Source organism: Corvus cornix, chromosome 1 (genome assembly GCF_000738735.6).
Source record: "Corvus cornix cornix isolate S_Up_H32 chromosome 1, ASM73873v5, whole genome shotgun sequence".
Lineage (NCBI taxonomy): Eukaryota > Metazoa > Chordata > Aves > Passeriformes > Corvidae > Corvus > Corvus cornix.
The window spans coordinates 116597657-116621304 of record NC_046332.1 but is presented as its reverse complement, the minus strand read 5'-3'; the positions used below and the strand labels follow the sequence as shown (position 1 = coordinate 116621304).

At 48.5% G+C, this 23648-nt stretch overlaps 1 protein-coding gene across 1 annotated transcript in view; it reads right to left on the bottom strand.

The window, feature by feature from the left end:
- The window catches only part of RUNX1 (RUNX family transcription factor 1), a 157236-nt gene that overhangs the window by 33644 nt on the left and 99944 nt on the right, over positions 1-23648 (bottom strand). Inside the window, 2 exon segments of the mRNA XM_039553617.1 lie at positions 867-1058; positions 18104-18208. Of these exon segments, the coding sequence (XP_039409551.1) occupies positions 867-1058; positions 18104-18208 (297 nt within the window).

Below are 23648 nucleotides of genomic sequence, written 5' to 3'. Positions count from 1 at the left end.
GGATAACAAACCCCACGAGCTGTGCTGACACTGGGAAGACACAGAATGGAGCCCTGAAAACCTGCCAGGCTTCCCAAAATTCCAACATCCATCGGGAAGCCCCTCTTTTCACTCCTTATAGGCATTCACATGGCAGAGATATCCAAGGAGAGCCCTGAAGAGGTGGAAGCACAGCGGGGCCATGGCCCCGTTAGGCCGTGGGGATGGAGGCGGGCGAGCAAGGGGAGGATTAGAATGGACCCCTTAAAACCTGCCAGGCTTCCCAAAATTCCAACATCCATTGGGAAGCCCCTCTTTTCACTCCTTAAAGGCTCTCATGTGTCAGAGATATCCAAGGAGAACCAAGAAGAGATGGAAGTACAGCGGGGCCATGGGCCCGTGAGGGCCGCGGGGATGGAGGTGGGCGAGCGGGGGGAGGATTAGAATGGACCCCCTAAAAGAACCCCTTAAAACCTGCCAGGCTTAAAATTCGGGCTTCTCAAAATTCCAACATCCATTGGGAAGCCCCTCTTTTCACTCCTTATAGGCATTCATGTAACAAAGATATCCAAGGAGAACCAAGAAGAGATGGAAGCACAGCAGGGCCTGTGAGCCCATGAAGGCCGTGGAGATGGAGGTGGGTGAGCGGGGGGAGGATTAGAACGGACCCCCTAAAAGAACCCCTTAAAACCTGCCAGGCTTAAAATTCGGGCTTCTCAAAATTCCAACATCCATTGGGAAGCCCCTCTTTTCACTCCTTAAAGGCTCTCATGTGTCAGAGATACCCAAGGAGAACCAAGATGAGATGGAAGCACAGCAGGGCCATGGGCCCGTGGCGGCCACGGCGATGGAGGTGGGCGAGTGGGGGGAGGATTTTGGGTACTTACCCTGAATCTGACTCTGAGGCTGAGGGTTAAAAGCTGTGCTGTGGTTCAAGGAGGCTCGAGGGTTGGGTGTGGGGGCTGGGTGGTGTGGGCTGACCCTCATGGCCGTGCGACGCAACTGCTCCAGCTCGCTCAGACGCTCAGAAAAGGACAAGCTGCCGGGCTTTGTCTGCTCATCTATTTTCTGCCGATGTCCTAGTGTGGGAGGGGGGGGAAAAAGATCAGAAAAGCTCACTTGGTACATGAGGTCGGTTGGTTTTGGTTTATTTTTCATTTTTTCCCCCTTGTTTTTGCAACCGCTGATCCACTGGTGAAGGGCCTAATCTGGGACTGTCTGAATCGAAACTGAAATCACCTCTCAAGCATTGCAATCTTATCGTGGGGAAGCCTGAGATGTCCCCTAGGCTGAAGAACCAGATCCACTGACAATTTCAGGGCTTTCCTACCCTCTCCACAGTTTCTAAAAGGAGGAAATGGCCCCTGTGCTAAACCTGCACTGGGATAACTCCTCAAAAATTCAATCCCAGGTTGTCCCCAGGCACCACAATCAGAAAAGTGCGATGGGGCTCTAAAATAACAAACCCAAACAAATCCTGCTTTTGGATCCTTTTGCAATGGTTTTATGGACAGGAATGGGAAATAAACACTGGCAGAATTGAAACTGGAGTAATGAAGTTTCTCTTGGTGGCACTGGGAGCTTTGGGAATGTGAGGTCCCATCAGACACTCAGCTCTAAGAGAGGAAATGCTGAATTTAGAGCATCAGCCAGGGCACAGGGCACTTGGGCACAGCCACATGGGAATTACAGGCTCCAGCACTTCCCAGAGCAGCCCTTGGAGCACAGTCCCATGAAGCTCCAGGGCTGGGAGGGGACAGGGAAGGTCCTGGAGACTCAGGGCAGCATTGTGACACATCCAGATTCAGCTGGAAGGACTAAGATGACCCATTTCTACCCTCCACTGTCCCAGGCTGCTCCAAGCCCCAATGTCCAGCCTGGCCTTGGGCACTGCCAGGGATCCAGGGGCAGCCCCAGCTGCTCTGGGCACCCTGTGCCAGGGCCTGCCCACCCTCCCAGGGAACAATTCCTGCCCAATCTCCCATCCAGCCCTGCCCTCTGGCACTGGGAAGCCATTCCCTGGCTCCTGGCCCTCCATGCCTTGGGAATTGTCTCTCTCCAGCTTTCCTGCAGCTCCTTCAGGCCCTGCAAGGCCACACTGAGCTCAGCCCAAAGCTTCTCCTCTCCAGGCTGAACAATCCCAGCTCTCGCAGCCTTTTCACAGTCACAGCTCCAAGGCTGCCAGAGCTCCAGGAGTGTTTGGACAGCGCTGCCAGGGATGCCCAGGGTGGGATCGCTGGGGTGTCTGTGCGGGGCCAGGGGCTGGACTCACGGTCCTGTGGGTCCCTTCCAGCTCAGGATACTCCATGATTCTATTCTATGATTCCATGATTTCTGTACACTGGATTTGTCTCAGGAAATCAGCTGCCTCATGGATCTTTGTGCCTTATCTCTTGTCCTTCTTTCCATCGGACACTGTTGCCCTGGCAGGAATGCAGGTCAAATCTCCAGCCAGATGTCAAGCATCTTTATTTTTCTACTTGTTCCCTTGAAGAAACAACGGAACTTGTGACAAGGAAAGGGGGGAATGTCCTTAAGGTGAATGAAGGCAGGGCTGGATGGGATCTTGGGCAGGAATTGTTCCCTGGCAGGGTGGGCAGGCCCTGGCACAGGGTGCCCAGAGCAGCTGGGGCTGCTCCTGGATCCCTGGCAGTGCCCAAGGCCAGGCTGGACATTGGGGCTTGGAGCAGCCTGGCACAGTGGGAGGTGTCCCTGCCATGGCAGGGGTGGGAATGGGATGAACTTTAAGGTCCTTTCCAACCCAAACCATTCCATGATTATATAAAAAGTTGGCATTATTTTATTTTGTTTTATCCACTGTCCCTTATTCCACACAAACATAAACATTCTTAAAAATCCCTCTCAAAACGTTGAATATCAGCGAATAAGCAGCAAAAGTTCTCTGCAGAGCCCTGTAGGCCCCTTCCTCTACAGAGAACTCTTTCAAGCCACCCTGACAGCTCCATCAAAACACAGGCCCATTTTATGCACTAAAAGGAAAATGTGCATTTAAAAGCAGTTCCCAGTAGCTGCATTTCTAAAATTAAATTTTATAACTCGTCTTATGGTTCCAAATCTCAGTGGCTCGGCATTTCTTCCCCTTGCCAGGCCCTTTGGCACAGCTTGAACTGTCTCAGATTCCACACTGTGCTGTAAATTATCCCAAGGGGAGGGGGAAGGAATTAAAATATAAAAAGACATATTATATAGCGGTGGTTTCGTCATTAAAGAGACCCATTAGGGCTTAAAAAAAAAAAAAAAAAAAAAAAAAGAAGAAATAGAAATAAAAAAGGAGCGGAGAAGCAAAGACAGCTGAAAAGGACTTTTTTCTGACATTCTGGTTGGTTGGGAGCAAATGCTGCATTTGTCAGCAAAGAAAAGCTGGAAGTTCCTCAAGCCTTGGGCTCCTGACCCTGGATGTGAATGCCAACATGTGGAGTCACACAAGATGTGTAAAATACCTCATCCATGGGGATTATTTTAAGCTCCAACAGGCTCTACCCAGGGCTGGCAGAGCCAAGAGCCACATCCTTCCAAATCCAGCCCCACACTGGCATTTATTCCCGATTTCAGTCTCCTCAGACATCTCCTGCTTTTAAAGGAGTGCAGGAAGGCCAAGTTTGACCCCCTGTGCCCTCCCCTTCCCCTCCCACCTCTCCTGAACCCCACAGTTCAGGCTGTTGCCAGGCTGATGGGAGGATCTCTGCCTGCCTCACAGAATCCCAGGATCCCTGAGGCTGGAAAAGCCCTCCCAGCCCAGCCAGTCCCAGCTGTGCCCGATGCCCACCTTGTCCCCAGCCCAGAGCACTGAGTGCCACGTCCACTGGACACCCCCTGGGATGGGCACTCCAAACCTCCCTGGGCAGCCCATTTGAATGTTTAACACCCCTTTCTGTGACAAAATCCCTCCTGATGTCCAAAATTCTCTCTGATATCCAGAATTCCTCCTGATTTCCAAGATATCTCCACACCCTGCATCTACCATGTGAAACTCCTGGACCCCTTCACCCCTTCTTGTGCTTCCCCAGAGCATCCAGCTGAATTCTGGGGGTGTTTCAGCCTTCAGCCTCCTGCATGAAGCCTCTTCCATAACCTGGGATTCCCAGGAGTGCAGGGGCACAGCCAGGATCTGTCTCATCCCCTGAATTTGTGGAAATTCCATTTGTGTCAATGCAAGGAAGAAAGATCAGCACCAACAGGCTCTTCCTCAGGAGAACTCTGCTGGTTTTGTGCCTAGATTTTAATTTTGGGTGGGAAGCACTCAGAATCAACACCAGGCAATTGTCACCTCAAGATGCAGCTCCAGAAGTGCCTCTTTACCCTCCCTGTCCCCAGCCAGAAAATCGATTTTATATTTCTCCTACTCGGGCTGCACAGAACCCGTTTGGCACCAGAGCTCTGCAGAAAGAGAGTGAAGAACTGTGCCAGAAAAATGTACCAAACATAAATAGTTCTCCCAAGCCACTCTCAAAGCACAGGCAGGGCTTTGTGAGGGTGACTTGTATTTTGGTGTTTATTAGCTCTGCTTTGAAGTTGCATTCTAAACACCTTGCTGGGGCAGGCAACTTATCCTCAGCTCACCCCGGCAAGGCCAGCACTGTTATTAACCCTTTAGCCAGGTGGGAAATGGAATGACAGAGGAATGAGGTGCCTTGCCCACGGCCAGGAGGTGACCCTGTGACAGCTGCTCTGCTCCCAGTCCCGTGAGGTGACCACAAGCCCAGACCTCCCTTTTCCAGGATGAAAAAAGAGCAGCAGGAAGGTGCTTGGAAGCTGCTCTGGCTCTGCTTAGCCGCTTTGGCCACGAGGTGCCACAAATCTTGATGGAAAACACTCAAACTTCCAGCTGTTGAAGGAAGACCTTGGCACAGAGCTCACACGAGGTGGAACCACTGCCCTCGTCCCCTCCCTGTGTCCCCAGAGCTTTTTTGACAAGGATCAATCAGCAGAGAGAAGAAAAAAGCAACAATTTTTCCCCTCAGGTTGCAGGGTGGGTGCTGGGGACGCTGGAATAAATAGGACATGCAGCCAGCTTGGCTAAACCACAGGGTTTGGGGGCTTTTTGGTTTGGTTTGTTTTTTACCTTATCCCTTCCAAATGCTGCCTGAGTGAGGTCAAGGAGGGTTTTTTTTTTTTTTTACATGGAATATTACACAGGGAGGGCAGGGAAAACATTGGCTCTTCCGAGACTTTTACAGCGAGGCAACATGAAAGTGCTTCCCCTCTTAATGGCAGGGAAATGCAGTTTTATGGACTTTGAGAGACTGTGGAACGTTCAGCCTCGGCCTGCAGCCAGGTGTTGGGATTGGGGATGTGGAAATGACAGCAGCAAAGTGCCTTGGCAGTCCCTGGTTTTGTGGGAATGGTGGCTGGGAACGGTGGCTCAGTCTGGGATTCACGCTGGCCCCAAAGGATGAGAGCAGAGCTCCAGGTGCAGGAAAAGAACCAGGTTTCCTTTACCTTCCTTTTAAATTTTGAGTTTTCCTTCAATTTTTGAGTTTTCCTTTCATGCTTTGGATTTTCCTTTAATTCTTTTGGATTTTTGAAGGCTTCCTTAGATGCCTTTCAGGCTCAGAGAGGCAGAATTGGGTAAAGCAGAGGCCAAGGAAAGGCATCGCTCCTCTCCTTCTTCCAGCTGGAATTCTTGTGGAAAACCAGGACCATTTCACAAGTAAACACTGCTGGGATGGATTAAGGGATATCCCTGTCCATGGCAGGGGTAGAATTAAGTGATCTTTAAGGTCCCTTCCAAACCAAACCATTCTATGATTTCATGGGGTTTCTTTTTGTCTTTTAACCAAATTTTTTTCCTTTTAATTACTCCACTCTTCTGTCACTTCTCATCCACTCCCAAATCAGCATACAGGCACCTGAGGGAAAGTCTTGGAGCTGTGTCTGGGAAGGTTTGGGCTGGAGATCAGGGAAAGGTTTTATTTCTCTCCTTTTGTTACCTCCTTTTGCTTTATTCGTTTTAAAATTTCAATTCTTAAAATGATTTCAATTTCAATTATTAAGCTGTCCTTATCCCAACCCACAGGGGCTTCTTTTCCCAATTCCCTCCCCATCCCACCAGGGAAGGTGGGGGGTCAGTGTGCTTTAGTTGCTCCTGGGGTTAAACCACAACAGGGCAGTTTAATTAAGCTGAGCCTTTCTCCCTGAATTCCTCCCTTTCTCTCCTCTGACCCCCCCTTTTTTCCTGTGTGGAAAAGGAAACTTTTCACACCCAAAAAGTGGATTATTCCCAGGAAAATGCAGTGTCTGGCCAGGCTTTACCAAAGTAAGGAGTGAGTTTAAAGAAACCTGTCTGCTTTGGCAGCACTTTGGACCTTGATCCAAGCATCTCCTCTTTTCAGGGCAGGTTTTATTCAGGGTTTTGGGTTGGCTCTGGCATTAGTGGGGTAGAAAATCACCCACATTTCTTTGTGCCCAGTTAATGAAGTGCTGGACATTGTTCTGAAATGAAACTGAAATTATTGCAATTATTTTGTACAGTGATGAGAGGGAACTAACTCACATACATAATTCCAGGAAGTGAACACACTGTGTTTAGTGCAAAAAAAGAATATATTCTTGTAAAGAAATGAATTCCTCACCCTTGGAAGTGTTCAGGGACAGGGCTTGGAGCAACCTGGGATAGTGGAAGGTGTCCCTGCAGGGCAGGAGGTGGAATGGGATGAGTTTGAGGTCCCTCCCAACCCAATTCTGGGATTCTATTAATTAAAATAGAATGCTTCTGTATTATTACCAAGCTGGGAAATGCTTTAAAATCAACTATAACGCTTGCAAAAAAAGCATCTTTCTTCGGCTAACAATGCCTAAACACTGTTTTCCTACGTGCCAGATATCCCAGAGATCAAATTCTTTGCCCACCCTTTTCCCCTGATCTCCTCTCTGCACATCAGAAGGATCAGCTCAGTGGCAGAGCTCACCAACCTCTTCAACACTGTTTAAAAATCACGTAAAAACTCTCTCAAAATGGAATCTGAGACCCTCTAGGACATTTTGGATTACTTCAGTGACAAATATCATTGCTGTGGTGAGCACAAATCAGGCAGGCAGAGTTTCAGGGAGATTCATCAGCAATCATAGCTTTTCTTCCTGTTTTTTTTAGAGTGCTGGACAGCACAAGCCTCATTTCCAGACAGAAGGAGCGGCGTGGCAGACAGGAGATTATCCCAATATTTAGATTATCCCAATATTTTCATGCTCTGTCTGGAATTAGCAGCAGGAGCAGTGTTGGTCATCAGCCCCCACCTGGCTGCAGGCACGAGGAGCTGGGAAATGTGGGAATGAGGCTGGATATGCCCTGACTCCATGGCCTGGCTGATCCAGAGGGACACTGGAAAGCCCTTCCAGGTGAATTCTCCTAGCAGTTCCCTGGCAAAGCTCACCTTGGCTGGAAAAATCTGCTCCTCACTTGGAATAACTGCAGATAAATGATGTTTAAGGCACAATCCTGGGCTGAGCATTTAACTTTTCCACCAAGTGATCCCATTTTTCTGTGTACAGTGACACCAACAAGGTGAACCAGGATTTACACATTCCTGGGGGAAACCCCAACTCCTTTGGAAGTTCTGGAATTTTTTCCTACATGTTTTAACAGTAATTAAAAAATATTTTGACTTTTTTTTTTTTTTTGCTTAGCTCTTCTTTTTAAAATCAGTGCTTTTATTAAAAAAAACCACACAGATATTTTAGGTAGAGGAAAATTTGTAAAAAGAAGGAATTCTGTCTCAGAACAAACCAGAGCAGGGGGGAGAGTCCAGATCAAGACTCTTTTGCCTGATATATTCTAGAAAATGGACTTCAGCTCACAGAATCACAGAATTTTTAGGGTGGGAAGGGACCTCTGGAGATCACCCAGTCCAAGCAGGGTCACCTGGAGCAGGTGGCACAGGAACACCTCCAGGTGGGTTTGGAATATCTCCAGAGATGGAGACTCCACGCCCTCCCTAGGCTGCCAATTTCCAAATTTCTGCCCTAATTTCAGGCTGGGAGCCCTTTCCATCACTGATACTCTGTCCAGTTGTGTCAGGAGGGCTCCAGGGGAACATTCCCAGGAAAAAGGCTGGGGAAGGCCGTGCATTCCCTCACTCCATGGACTGTGAGACCACAGAGTCCTCCAGGCTGGGCCTCTCCAGCTCTTTCCCTCCTCCTGATGAAAATCCTCAGGTCTATCCTGAGGTCCCACAGCCAGAAAAAGCAATCCTGACACATTTTTGAGGCAGGAATTTTTTCCTCCTCTCCCCCAGCTCTGCTGGTGAGGCCTGTGAGGTACAAACAGCAAAGCACGAGTGTATTTCCACTAAAACCACAATTATTTGGTGTAAATCCACCAAAACTCTGCTGAATCTCTGTGTGCCCTCTCTTTCTCTCGTGGAAGTGCAATTATTCCCTGGAATTAACCCCAGGAATTAGGTCATGGCAGTGAGGTAAAAGTCATGGAGCGTTAGGAGTTTGAAGGGAAGAAGCTGATCATGAAAGTCAAATGAGTTTGCAAAATTACAGCCTTTGCTTTCCTTTCCCTTTCCCCCATCCATCCCAGCTTCTAAAATCCCAATCCCAATGTTTGAGTGAGTCCCAAGTCAAGCATTGCTTTGCCAAAAGCCTCTTTTGTTTCTTTCTGGTTTGCATCTTCCCCAACTGCCCCAGGAATCCCCTCCAGCCACAGCTCAGACAGCAGAGCTGGAGATTGGTCTGAAACAGAAGGTGCAGAATGAGGCCCAAGCTTCAAGCACCAGCTCAGGGAGCAACCAAGAAGAAATGAAAATACAGGCACAAACAAACTCTGTCCAAGGGAAAGCTGCTGGAAACACAGTCATGGACTCCTGGAATGTCCTGAGTGGGAAGGGACCCACAGGGATCACCCAGTCCCACCCCTGGCCCTGCCCAGACCCCCCAGCAATCCCAGCCTGGGCATCCCTGGCAGCGCTGTCCAAAACGCTCCTGGAGCTCTGGCAGCCTCGGGGCCGTGCCCATTCCCTGGGGAGCCTGGGCAGTGCCCAGCAGCCTCTGGGGGAAGAACCTTTCCCTGAGATCCAACCTAACCCTGCCCTGGCCCAGCTCCAGCCGCTCCCTGGCTGCTGTCCCTGTCCCTGGAGCAGAGATGGGAGCTGGCTCCAGGGAGCTCTGCCCTCAGTGTCCTCTGCTCCAGCTGGACAAACCCAGTGCCCTCAGCCACTCCTTGTATGGCCCCTCCAGACCCTTCAGCACCTTTGTGGCCTCCTTGGAACACACTCCAAGAGCTTCAGATCTTATATTGGGACACCCAAAACTGCCCCAGGACTCGAGGTGCAAGAGCAGCCCTTGGCAGAAGGTTCTGTTTCTGCTGGACACAGGAACCTCATTCAGGCACCTCAATCCCATTTCTAAGCTTAGGTGGGGTGAAGCTGGACCCCCTCCCTCATCCTGAGCAGGAAAAGCGAGGGATGAGGGCATTTGTCACCTCTGCAGTGACTCCAAACAGGGAAATGCTTGTACAAACATCACAGGAATTGCTCAGACAGGAACATTTCATCGTGAATATCTGCAGATGCTGAAAGGTCCCCATCACTCACCCTCAGACAGGGCTGAACAAGGGACCTGCAACTTAAAGGTCAGGTCCTGTGGCTCAGTGTTTGTGTAAACCAGGGGAATTTGGCAACACCAAATTCAATTCGCTCCCTGTGGATGCTGCCTACTCAGTCTTTGAACACTTGTAGCTTTGCTCGTGCCCCAAAAAAGAGTATTAGTGGGGCTACACACCTCCCTTGAACTAAAGACCTTTGCTTTTACCAAATCCAGTGCTTGGTTTTGCCACACAAGAGCGGAAAATACCTGTTTTTCCACAGAGGTGAGTTTGGCTATTTAATCTGTCGGTTCCTCCTCTGGACTAATGCTCCATTGAAAACTGGGAGCTCACAAATTCCACGGGGTTCTGCCTGGGCTTTATTTGGAGTTCTGGAACCTCTTTTTTTTTTGTTCCCCTGATTTTCTCTGCAGCTGCAGGGAGATATAGTGAGCTACTGTGGAGCATTCTGAAAGCAGGGCCTCTGAGAAGTTTCCAAACTGGATACAAGCAGGTTATTCTTTGCCTTGTTTTCCTTGGCTCGGCCTGAGCAGTGCAGGGTGAGTCAAACTGGATTAACTTTCAAGAGGGAAGTGGTGTGGTCAACCCAAACTGTTTGTGGTGAGATTGGGAAGATACGTGGGGCAGGTAATGAGGAACAGCCCGTGGTGCCGGGTGCAGGGAGGAATCAGACAAACAGAATCCTTAATAATTAAATCAACACCAGCCCATAAATTTATTTTTCCTGCAGCTTTACGTGCTGAGGGTTGGGACACAGCCTGGCTTTTCTGGACTGGTCAGCTCCAGGAGGTGGCCTGGTGGATGTGGGGCTTGATGGCTACAAACTCAAAGGAAGAATGAAGGAACAAAGGTCAGGCACTATTAAAAAAAATAAAATGTAACCATGTTTTGTTTATGACTGGGTAAATTCTTTCTGGTGTCTCCTCCCATTTTTACACGCTGTTCCTAATCTGTTCCATGATTAAGGAAGGCAGGGATGTTTCCATCCTTCCACCTCTTTAGGATGTGTTTAAGTGATTTATGAGGACATCATGTCCTTGTAGGGCAGACAACTCCTGCCCTGATGATTCCAGTGCAGAGTTGAGACAGCCTCTCATGGAATCATGGAATGCTTTGGGTTGGGAGGGACCTTAAATCCCTGTCGTGGGCAGGGACACCTTCCACTATCCCAGATTGCTCCAACCTGGCCTTGGGCACTGCCAGGGATCCAGGGGCAGCCCCAGCTGCTCTGGGCACCCTGTGCCAGGGCCTGCCCACCCCTCCCAGGGAACAATTCCTGCCCAATCTCCCATCCAGCCCTGCCCTCTGGCACTGGGAAGCCATTCCCTGGCTCCTGGCCCTCCTCCCCTTGTCAAAAATCCCTCTGCCGCTCTCCTGGAGCCCCTTCAGGCACTGGAAGAACCCATTTCTCTCCCAAGCATTCTCTCCCTCACGCTTTGCACACCCTGGCACAGCGCAGACACAGCATCAGCCTGAGCGAGATTTCTCATTAATGCTGAGAGAAAAGGCATTTCCTCATTGCAATTCCCAAAGAGCAGGAGCACAAATGGAGATGCAGAGCAAAAGGAAAGCGTTTTTTGCATTGTTCACCACGATGAAGCAAAAGCTGGTGGTGTTTTGTGTGGGCCTGCGAGGAGGGGATGCTACAGCTGATAATCCAGGGCGGGCAAAGCTGGGAGGAACTGCAGTGCAGGTGGATTTTCACTCTTTCCAGTTGTATTTTGAGAAAAAAAATAGGGGCTGTTCACCGAAAATGCTGCACAGCTTCCTGCAGCCTTTCCCTCACACATGTGGTGTTTTGGGGAACTCATAAGTAAGGAATCTCCTCAAAAACTGAGGTTTAAAAAAAGGTCTAGCACTGCCAAATTCTTCTTTGGCGAACAGGAGCGTCTGAGCTCTCCAGGAGGGGTGGAAGTTTCCCTCTCCCTTCTCCCAGCCCCCTCAGGAGCTGAGGAAGAGGAGACCCTGTCTCCCACCTCCTGTGCGGAGCTGGGTGAAGGGATTAGGACACAGAGGGAAGGAAAACTCTGAAGGAAAACTTCTCATCTGCCAATCCTGACGAACAGCGTGATTGATGCTCCAACAGCCCAGCTTTGCCAGCAAATCTCCTTCTGGGAAGGGTAAAGGCAAAATAACTCCCTAAAACCCACAACAGGCAGCTCCACTGCAGGATCCAGTTCCAGGCCCATCCTTTCCCAGCCCCAGCATCTGCTTCAAAGCTTTTATTCCCTCACGTTTTCCTATTCCTATGGAAAATGTTCTCCCTTCCCAAAAGATCTCCATCTTGTTCACTGATTTGAACAGCTACAAAACCTTTGTAGTGAGTGCAGGAGAAAGTCAGGCTTAGTGAAACACGTTCAGAAATAATCTAATCTGCATTCAGCTGATCCTGGTTTTGTCACAGCTCAGAGCACTTCCCACTGATTTCAGCAGAGAGATATCAAGGAGGGTCACCAAAATGATTTGATTTGAAATCCCATTCATTCAAGAGGGGTGAAAAAAGAGCTGTGTGGGATGAAGTGACTGAGAAAAGGAGTGGAAATAATTTCTGCAGGAGTGGGCCAGACTTTACTTCATCCCTAACCCACAGTGCAGCAGCTCTGGCTTCCCGTGTCCCTGATTTCTCAGGGAAGGAGCTTGTCCTGTCAACACTTCTATGTTTCAATAAAAAAAAGCCAAATAATTTGGGAAGCAAATACATAGGATCTCCTGCACTCCCAGAAAAGAGGTGCTGTCACCAGGTTTCCTGCTCCACATATTTCAGTATTTTATTGAACTAAATAAATTACAAATTCCCTGCCTCACATCACCTAATCTCAGCTCTCCCGACTCAGCTGTGAGACTGAAAAATGCCAGGGAAAGGAATCCCATTCCATAAGGAAAAGGAGTGTCTGCACCATGAAACCTCAAGGATGGGAGTATTAAAAACCTACTGAGGTCCAACTTCTTGATAGGACATAAAGGATCCTCACCACCACTGCTCTGCCAGAAAGTGCCAGGCATTCCCATAAATTTAATAATCCTTTGCACTGCCAACCAGTTAAAGTCCATCAATTCCATCCAGTACATCAAGGGGCTACAAAAAGGATGGAGAGGGATTTTCACCAGGGCATGGAGTGACAGGACAACGGAGAATGGCTTCAAACTGACAGAGAGGAGGGTTAGATGGGATTTAAGGAAGAAGGACAGCTCAGGAGTGGCTGGAAGTTTGCCATGAAATAATCATGTTTCAGTTATAGCTCCAGACAAAAGGCCTTGAAACCAAGATTCCTGTCTTTCCTTAATGAGATCTTCACCTGTTAGAATTCAGAGATTCAGAAATTTTGTTCAAAATTAAAAAAAAAATTAGAAGCATGTATTGGAAATGAGGTGACTTTGCTTTCCTATAGAATTTGTATCATGGAATGGTTTGGGTTGGGAGGGACCTCAAAGCCCATCCCATCCCACCCCTGCCATGGCAGGGACACCTCCCACTGTGCCAGGCTGCTCCAAGCCCCAATGTCCAGCCTGGCCTTGGGCACTGCCAGGGATCCAGGGGCAGCCCCAGCTGCTCTGGGCACCCTGTGCCAGGGCCTGCCCACCCTCCCAGGGAACAATTCCTGCCCAATCTCCCATCCAGCTCTGCCCTCTGGCACTGGGAAGCCACTCCCTGGCTCCTGGCCCTCCATGCCTTGGGAATTGTCTCTCTCCAGCTTTCCTGCAGCTCCTTCAGGCCCTGCAAGGCCACACTGAGCTCAGCCCAAAGCTTCTCCTCTCCAGGCTGAACAATCCCAGCTCTCGCAGCCTTTCCTCCCAGCAGAGCTGCTCCATCCCTCTGCTCATCCTGGTGCCTCCTCTGGCCTCTCTCCAGCAGCTCCACGTCCTCCCTGTGTTGGGACCTCCTTCATGTCTTTTCTCCTAAGCAGCTCTCAGACCCGGTAATTCCAGGTGAAGCAAAGGATCTGATAATCCACCACTGAAATTTATGTGCTGGCTATATTCCAATAACAAAATGCTTCACTTTTATGGTTTCTAAGTTGTTATTTGGTACAATTCCGTCTCTGTTTCCAAAATATGAGGCACTTGCAGCAGAAAATGAATAAGAAATAAAGGCATTAATATTATTTCAGCCCATTGGGACGAAAAGGCTTTTTTTGGGGAACAGTTTGAATTTTATTATTATTATATTATGAAAAGGTTCTTGGGATTTCCCTAAAAATGACCTCAGGCAGGGCAAGATTTCCTTCAGAACAGAACCAGCAGCTTTTTAGGCTCCTTCTTATCTCCTGCTCAGCAATATATTCCCTCTCTCCCCAATTCTCAGCATCCCACTCTTCAGTAATTTTTTTTCCCCCTAAAGTATTTGGGAAAACTACATATCCAACAGGGAATAATGACATTAAATGCCCAGCTTAGCTTTAGACCAAGGCTAAATCCATGCAGCCTTTTCCTTTTGCATCATTTTCCGGCATCTGGGCCATGAGTGAATTTTTCAGAGCTATGTAGGTTAAAACAATTCAATGAGGAAAAGCAGGAAAAAGCAGTCAAAAGAAGAAAAAAACCTAATTTTTCTGCAGATGTACACAGTAGGTCAGATGGCCTAAGGGAAATATTTAATTTAAGGCTCAGACTATTTCTACCAATTTCCTAACCAAAAGTATTTTCATCAGGAGCACTACTCTTGATCTGGTTACTGCTAATGATTTTCCCCATGGACTTAGCTCATAAAAACAGAAATTGCTTTATGAATCATAGAATCAGAGAAGTTGGAGAAGAAAATGATGGGTTAGGTCATCCTGCCCTTCTCACTGACAGTGCAGCAGGATTTCTTTTCAGAAAAAAAAAAAACCCCAACATTTTGAAAATAAGCATTTATTCAGAAGCAGGGAATAAAAAAATCCTCAGTTCAAAAGAGGTTTTAAAAATCCATAATGAAAGCAGGGGAGGAAGAGCCAGGTTTTTAAGTACCTTGGCTCTCTCTACCAGCTGTGACAATCTGAGGAGAAGTTTTGTCTGGGTAGGCATGGACAGGAATCCAGTGGGAAAAAAAAAGAAAATGTGGCAGTGCCACTGATGGGAATTTATCACAATTTTAAGTGAAAATTTAGAGGTGCCACGGTGCTGCTGGCTAAAGACCTGGATATCCCAGCAATAAGGACCTAGTGAATAATGGGATGTGCAGGAACACCATGTCCACAGGCCTTTGTGCAGAGCAAAGGTGGCCCTGGGACAGTGCTATTGTCACCTATTGTCACCTCCACATATCCCAGGGAGCCCAAAAGTCACAGAATCCCAGAAAGGTGGGCAGAGCCCTCCAGGATCACCCAGTGCCACCCCAGCAGCACCAGCAGCACCCCAAAGCCTGTCCCCAAGGGCCACATCCAGACTCCTCCTGAGCACTCCCAGAGACAGTGACTCCAGCACTCCCTGGGCAGCTCATCCCAAGGCCTCACCACTCTGGCAGGGAAAAATTGTTTCTAATCCTTGATCTGAACCTTCCCTGGCCCCTTGCACTTATTGGAATCCAGGCTGTCTGAGAACCATCACAAACACAAAGGAAATGGATCAAAAACTCTCGCTGGAGTTGGTTTTAGAAAATGAATCAAAATTTCTCCCTGGAGCCAGTTTTGGACCTCAGCAGGTTTTTTTTCTAGATCTCTGGAAGACATCAGGATCTCATTTTATTCCCATTATTTCCACAGATCTCTGGTGAATCAGGAGAAAACACATCTCTGCCTGTTTGGAATTCCTTCAGCTCAAGTGAGTGAGTCATGGATCTGTGGGAATGTTCCCAAATATTGATTACTGAAACAAAACCACTCTAATCCAGCAGTTTTTGAATCCCATCCCAATCCAAGAAGGCTGATATCCTTCTAAATCCCTTCAGTCCACAGCTGGTTTGACAGGGCTCACCACAGATCCTGTGGGGGAGCCAGGCCCAATCCATGTCTCCATCAAAGGTATTTAGGGAAGAGACACTGCACTGGTCATGGCTGTGGCTCTGATTTGGAAACCTCGGTGAGAAGTAAAATTTGAGGACTTTGAAGCCCACTTAAAAATGAAGGGAGCGAAATATAATCATTGGAAAAGCTGGGAGAGCTGGGGGTGTTTGGCCTGGAGAGGAGAAGGCTCCAGGGAGAGCTCAGAGCCCCTTGCAGGGGTTATAAAAAGGAGGGAGAAGGACTTCTTATGCAGGCAGAGAGTGACTGGAAAAGAGGGAATGGTTTTAAACTGAAGGAAAGCAGGGTTAGATGGGATATTGGGAAGGAATTCCTGTTTGTGAGGGTGAGGAGGCCTTGGGAGAGGTTGTCCAGAGAGGTTGTGGACTCCCCATCCCTAATGGAATTCAAGGCCAGGTTGGACAGGGCTTGGAGCACGCTGGGACAGTGGAAGGTGTCCCTACCCATGGCAGGGAGTGGAATGAGATGATTTTTAAGGTCCCTTCCAACCCAAACCATTCCATGATTCCACAGTCCCTTCTATACTGTGTCACGAGTGACTCAGCAATAAAAAAGCTGTGAATTCCTACTGGGGGGAATTCCTCCGGTGGGAGTCCAACCTTTCCTCAGGAGATCCCTAAAACCTCCCTCACTGTGCAGCTGATTTGCCTCAAACAAGGGATATTAACTCCAAGGAAGCCTTTGCATACATTTGGGCCGGGCAGATCCGTGTGCTGCTTCCGTATGGATCATATCTCCAGTTCCTTTTTAAAATGCAGAATCTTATTAAATATTAACTCTTCTCCCAACTGAAGAATCAATTTCCAGCAGCAGGTTTGCCTGCAGGAGGATTTTGTTTCAAGCAGATGCATATTCAAAGAACTGAAGTTTATTTGCTGTCTGCAAACCGTGAGCATGCCCAGGTGATTGCATATGCAAATCTGGAATTTGCATACACAAATAGCTTTTTTTATGTGCACAGCTGCCTGGTTCACTGAGGATATTTTTCAGGGACAATTCAACCACAATTTAAATAAAAAACCCCAAACAACAAACCAAAGAAATAAGAATAAGTAAATAAGGAGCCTTACCCTGACAGAGTATTTGCTTTAAGGCCTGTCCTCAAATCCAAAAAATATAGGTCAAATTTTTCCACTAAAACCATGGATCATGATGCAACTCAGGCAAATGAAGGCTCCAGAAGAAAACCTGAGTTTTCTAAGCTATTTTAGCTGAAATTTCAAACATTTCTTTCCTGGTTAAGCAGCCCCGAGCTGTGAGTCTCATTCCCTGGAGGGTGTTTGGGTCCTGCTGCTCTGTTCTCCCGGGACAATTCCACTTAAGCAACATCCAGAACTTCTGCCAAGAGTGTGGGAGGGGAGCAAAAAGCTCGTCCCAAACCTCAATTTACATTTTGATAACAATATGCAAATGCCCCACTCAGGGTAGTGACTGAGGCCAACGATTGCCTCTGGTGACCGGCAGAGACGCTGGGATCCCAGCTCGGGAAGGACGTGGAGCTGCTGGAGAGAGGCCAGAGGAGGCACCAGGATGAGCAGAGGGATGGAGCAGCTCTGCTGGGAGGAAAGGCTGCGAGAGCTGGGATTGTTCAGCCTGGAGAGGAGAAGCTTTGGGCTGAGCTCAGTGTGGCCTTGCAGGGCCTGAAGGAGCTGCAGGAAAGCTGGAGAGAGACAATTCCCAAGGCATGGAGGGCCAGGAGCCAGGGAATGGCTTCCCAGTGCCAGAGGGCAGGGCTGGATGGGAGATTGGGCAGGAATTGTTCCCTGGGAGGGTGGGCAGGCCCTGGCACAGGGTGCCCAGAGCAGCTGGGGCTGCCCCTGGATCCCTGGCAGCGCCCAAGGCCAGGCTGGACATTGGGGCTTGGAGCAGCCTGGCACAGTGGGAGGTGTCCCTGCCATGGTTTGTGTTGGAATGAGATGATCTTGAAGATCCCTTCCTTCCCAAACTATTCCCTGATTCTGTGATGTCTCCTCGCACATCTGCTCCACCCTCACTCCATTTCACCCAGACAGAACTGTCTGTCCTCAGCATCTGGACAAAACAACCACCTGTGTGCAAGGCTCGGGCATTTCCTGGGAATGTCAAATCCTTCAGCTCCTCCTTGTGCTTAATTCCTTTAAAAAAGGGAAGAAAGAAAGAAAAGGAGGAAGGATTTGCTGTCTGTACAAATAGATGGGAGCTCCCAAGCTGTCCCAAGCTGAGGTTCAGGGAACTCCAGGAAGCAGCAACCATGGGATTTATTCCTGTTTGCAGGGTGGCTGAGCCTGAAGGGTTTGATCAATGCCCATATTGGTTTCCAATGCTTTAAAATCCTCTTAACATCTGAAAAGCAAGAAATGATGTGCAAGGTATTCACTGCCCACCTTTTACCAGCATCCCTTCTGTCAGCTCTTGGAGACGAGCCAAGCCATGCCTGGCTGGATATTTCAGAAATGCAAGTCACTGGATCAGCTGGACACCAGTGAAAAAGAAAACCTCAGGAAGGCAGAATTAAAACCATTTGTAAAGCTTAAAACATTCCCATTTCTCCACATGCACTGGATTTTGTGAGGATGGGGATGAGCCCCTACATTCAATCAGTTTATCCCTCTGGAAATTCTCTCCTGAGCTCACTTACTTCTGGGTTCCCGAGGTCCATCCACGGTGATCTTGATGGCTCTGTGGTACGTGGCTACTTGGGGAGGATTTGTGAACACCGTGATAGTCAGAGTGAAGCTTTTCCCTGCAACAGGAAAAAAAAAGACATTGTTACTGAGCAAAAAAATCTCTGAGCAAGTGTTGAGAAAAGCAAACTCCACATTTCTGGTGGAGCTTGAACACCCTGCAAGGCACTAAAAGGTTTTATGGGGTGTAGAATCCTGGTGCTGGATTCATTCCCTCCGTGGCAACTGCTCAAAGCTTTTGGGGAAACAAAATTAATTTGTATTTAAATCACCTACACTCTGTTTGTGAAAAAAAAAAAAAAAAAAAAGGAGGTTACCCCTTAAGAGTCAGGGTTTATCTGATATTCCTGACGCTGGGGTGTTATCTGTGCTTTCTGAAGGGAGTTCGTTCAGGGAGGCTGGGAAATCGTGGCTGGCTTTTCCAAAAGTGCCACGGGAATCTGAGCAACAGCTCTTGTTAAAATGAAAGAGAAGTGGGTGCTCAGATCCCCCAGGCAGGTTGTAAAATCCCACACTCTGTGGCTGAGGCCAGCAGGAGATCACTTCCATATTGTGAAGCAGAGCCCTCTGAAAATCAGCTGCTACTGCAGTGCCAAGAAAGAAGGGAATGGAAAAATTAAAAAAAATCCCTACAGCTCGTCCACAGAGAATTAAAACATTTAATGGAGCTACAGCAGAGTATAAAGCTCAGTTCTTCTATTATTCACCAAGAAAACTGCAAAGGTGTTTTCCAGATCGTTCTGTGCATGGGATGGCTCTGCTCTGGGAAAAGAACTGCTGCCCCTGGATTTACTCCTGGCGTTTTTTGAAGAACAGAGGTAACATTCTGCATCTTTGATAAGACCTCAAATGATGGTGTTGGCCTTGGCAGCAAGAAAACCATTGCCTGGCAGCAGCTTCAGCATCGTTATCTCAGCATCACAGAGGACTCAGAGGCTGACAGGAATCTCTGTTATCAGCCAGAGACCTCAGGGGACATCACCCCGAGTTGGAGAAGCAGGAATTGTTGTAAGAAAATTGAGGTTCTGCTCCTTTGGAGGATCCTCCTCCCTCATTTCCCCACCTGAATGTGGGGTTTCTTCCCTTCCACCCATTTTTATAGTTTGCTTCAGTGAGCTCTACAAATGAGGCTAAATTTGAAGGGAAATGGAAACAGAAGTGCCTGCCTGTAGCAGCGATATTCCCCTTCCCAAGGAGCATTCCCTGGCAGTTCAGCCCTGCCCTTAGCGCAGCTCCCGCTCCGGCGCTGCAGCGACATCACAAACCTGCTCCTGCAAATTGTCCTCATCGCATCCCTGGGGATTTGGGACTCAGCCTCCCACCCCTGCCCTGGGGAGGAGGAGCTGTGGGGAGGTGAAGAATCTTGGCCAGGATCTCACAGGAAGCCAAGGATGGAGCCACTTGGCTGCTGCAGCTAAACCCGGCTCTAAGCTGGAATCACCACCAGAAGCTGAACGAAAGCCTTGCAAATCCCAGGGTCTTCCCACATCCTCGCTAAACAGCAGTCCTGGAGATGGATGGAATTGTAAACATCACTTCACATCCCTCTCTCAGGGCCTACATCTCCCCCAGCAAGGATGGCTGAGCTCCTGACATCCTTTAAATAGCAAATTCTGTGATAAAGCTTTACAGCTTTGTTCTTCTTTCCCTGCCTGCACAGCAGATGAGGCATCAGTAATAAAGTTTGATAAATTCCCTCCCAAAAGCTTTATCACCCATCAGAGAGGCACCTGTAGATCACAGAATCACAGAGAATTCTGAGCTGGGACACACAAGGATCATCCAGTGCAGCTCTCAAGTGAATGGCCTGTACAGGGATCTTCCTCCTTTCCAAAATATAATTCCCTGTATCACTACATGCAACAGCTAGACCACTAAAACAGAGAGAGAATTTAAAAATATACTTTGTCCTCTGGACGAAGCTGCAGTGTTTCCACCTCGCTCCCAGTCTAGGGTTTATTTTGACACCTGCTGCTCTGCTAGAACACAGAGTCAATTTATTTCTTTAGAAGGCTCTGGAGAAGTTTCTATCTCGAAAATAACTGCAGGAAAAACCCCAATAACAATGTAGCACAACGTGGCCATAATTCCAGTCTGTTAAACCAGAATAACAAAGAGGGAGAAACCCACAAGGATCATCCAGCGCAGCTCTCAAGTGAATGGCCCGTACAGGGATCTTCCTCCTTTCCAAAATATAATTCCCTGTATCACTAAATACAACACTTACCACTAAAACAGAGAGAGAATTTAAAAATATACTTTGTCCTCTGGACTAAGCTGCAGCATTTCCATCTTGCTCCCAGTCTGGGGTTTATTTTGACAACTGCTCTGTTAAAGCAGGGAGTCAATTTATTTCTTTAGAAGGCTCTGGAGAAGTTTCTATCTCGAAAACAACTGCAGGAAAACCCCCAATAACAATGTAGCACAACGTGGCCACACTACCAGGCTACAAAAGCAGAATAAAGCAGAAGAGGGAGCAGGATTCCATTTTTTAAAGGATTTTTTTACAGAACAGACTCCACCAAGCCCGTGTGGGGCTGTGACACGAGCTGGCAGGAGCAAGAAGACACTTGGGTTACTCCTTGCTGCCAGCAGACTGCTCATTAACCACATCCTGGTTAACCACAGCCCGTGGAACCATAAACCTGGGTGTCACTCACCAACAATTCTGCCCAGGTTTTATTCCCTGGTTCTTCTGTCCTATTTCCATCCAGCTTTATTAAGTGGTTTTATCGCTCCTGCATTATTCAGCATTTATGGGGCTGGTTAACACAGGTTATGATTGGAGGGATTGTTAGTCAAATGTGGGGTTTATGGGTATTCCTGGTTTGGGATGACAGCAGGGCCATAAATGTCTCCTCCTGGCTTTGATGTGTGATGATACAGATTTTATTTCCAACAACACTTGCTAAGACACCCAGAGTGTGTCTGCACAGACAGATTGCCCAAAACTGACTTAGAGAGGTCCTGACCTTGCTGGTGACTGGAAAAATGGACCAAACACCCCCAAAAGTCATCGTGAAACTCTGGCCTTGTTTGGATGCCTCCGAGAGTCACACTGAAAGTGTCACAGCAGTCACAGCAAGCCAGCAGCATGAGCTAACATCAAAATCTGAGAGCCTCTGGGTTCAACATTCCCATAAATCTGTGGAAAACCACCCAGAAATCAGCTCAGGTCTCTTTGGATGGAAGCCAATCGTTCCTGGGTCATCCTGGGAGTCTTTGAAGGGGGTGAAAGGGGTTTTGGGGTGCAAGAGCCACTTGAGACCCCGTTTCTCTCTGGAACTATCCCTGGTGGTTCCTAATACCAGGCACCTGGTGAGCACAAGGATGAAATTCTCCAGAGGTTGGACAGGCCTCTGCCTTTGGAAACCCTTCCCACGAACATCAAGGCCTCAAATGTGTGAGGGCACAACCCAGGACTCACTGCTTCCATCAGCTCTTCCCTCCCAACCAGGGGAGGAAAAATTGCTTGGGAATGTTTGTTATTGTAAGAGCTGTAAGGTCAGAACCCTTCCAGAAAAAGCAATGGAAACAGTGGCAGTCCTGGCTGGGATACAAGGCTGAGCTTGGAAATGTTGTCTGGACACTCTGTTGGGGGGCTTGATAGAGACTGGACCTCGAAAGTGCCCTCAAGTGTCACTGATTTGGCAGCTGAAGCCACGGAATTCCAGAATCCCTGAGGTTGGAAAAGCCCTCCCAGCCCAGCCAGGCCCAGCTGTGCCCGATGCCCACCTTGTCCCCAGCCCAGAGCACTGAGTGCCACCTCCAGGCACTCCTGGGACACCTCCAGGGATGGGCACTCCAAACCTCAGATGGATTCTGAGTTGTCCCCACATGACTACACAGGATTGCTCAGGAGGTCCCTTGAGATTGAGCAAAACTGAGAGGACTTCAGAGGAAGCACAAAGCACAAAGTTCTACCTGGCAGGAGGAGAGGGAACGGCCTCAGGCTGGGCCAGGGGAGGTTTAGATTGGATATGAGGAAAAATTTCCCTGTGGAAAGGGAGCTCAGGCCTTGGGAAGAGCTGCCCAGGGAGGTGTGGAGTGCCCATCCCTGGAGGTGTCCCAGGAAGGGCTGGAGGTGGCACTCAGTGCTCTGGGCTGGGGACAAGGTGGGCATCGGGCACAGCTGGGCCTGGCTGGGCTGGGAGGGCTTTTCCAGCCTCAGGGATCCTGGGATTCTGTGCTATTGTCCCTTCAACCCAGGCCATTCCATGACTCCATGATCAACTCCCAAGACTGAAGCATCTGATGGTGTTTTGCCTGTGCCCTGCACTGAAAACCAGGAATCTGAAGCCCCCATTCCGTGTCCATCCCACCTCCAGAGGCTGGAGCAGAACCAGCTCCCATCCAGCAGGATTTCAGTGGTCTCCAAAGTGCCCTGAAGAGCTCTAGAGGGAGCAAGAGGCTCGTGAGCTGCGGCCCCTGGGAATGTCTGAGAGGAACCAAGGGGGAAAGAATGAACCCCGGGTGACACCAGGGTCACATGAAGCTCCTGTGTCCTGCTTGAGTCATCCCCGAGCAGCGTCACCATCAGCTGGGGCTGCAGGGGGGAGGAACACTTCAAATAAAAGTGGCTGCATGGGCTGATGGAAAAGGGAGTGAGAACTGTTGGGAAAAGAGGCCGCAACTTGAACTTCTCACTTCATTTTGATCCACTTCTTTCTCTGGCAGACAAAGCCATTGACTCCATGGATAAAGGGTGATCCCAATGGGAACAGGAAAGAATGGAGTGAAACTTTCAGAAATTTGGGTGTGGAAGGGGGAGAAAAAGGCAGGCAAAGGGATGATGAGGTCGGTGTAGTCACTGCCTTTTACTTTTTGGCTTTGTTCTAATGAACATTTGTGCCATTAAATTTGGTTTGGTTGGTTGGGGGTTTCTTTTCCTTTTTAAAAAATTGTTGCAGTGAATTATTAGATAAAAAGAAAGAAAAAAAAAGAAGGAAAGCAGCTGAGAATGTCTGTGCTGACAAGGACAAAAGGTACAGGTGGAAAACTATGAAATGTAAGGCACAAATGCAACACAAATGACATTACAGCCATTTCTGTGCTATTAGGGAGAGAATTCCAGGTTCTAGGAAGAATGATGATCATTTTATTTTGTGTTTTTTTTTAAATCCAGCTTCTACTTTTTAGCCCCTGTGTACCGCTATTAAACCACGCTAAATGATCCATTTTCCCCATCTTTATGGTTCCCTACAGCGTCTCCCTGGCTCTCTGCCAAAGCCAGGAGCTCTCCTGCATTTAAACATCTCCAGGATGCCATCCACACGTTCCATATCCATCCCCCAACGTCAGCTCCCAGACACTGGGGCCAACTGTGGCTGGTTCTTATCTCTGAGCACTCCAAATATGATCCACAGGATGAGAAGGGCTGATATCACTTGACCCTTCATGAGTTAACTGCTGCTCATCCCAGGAGTGAAAGGGTTTTGCAGGTGTTCAAAGCCTGCACGAGGCAAAATTCTGTGCTCAGGTGGTGGCTTTTTTTCTCCT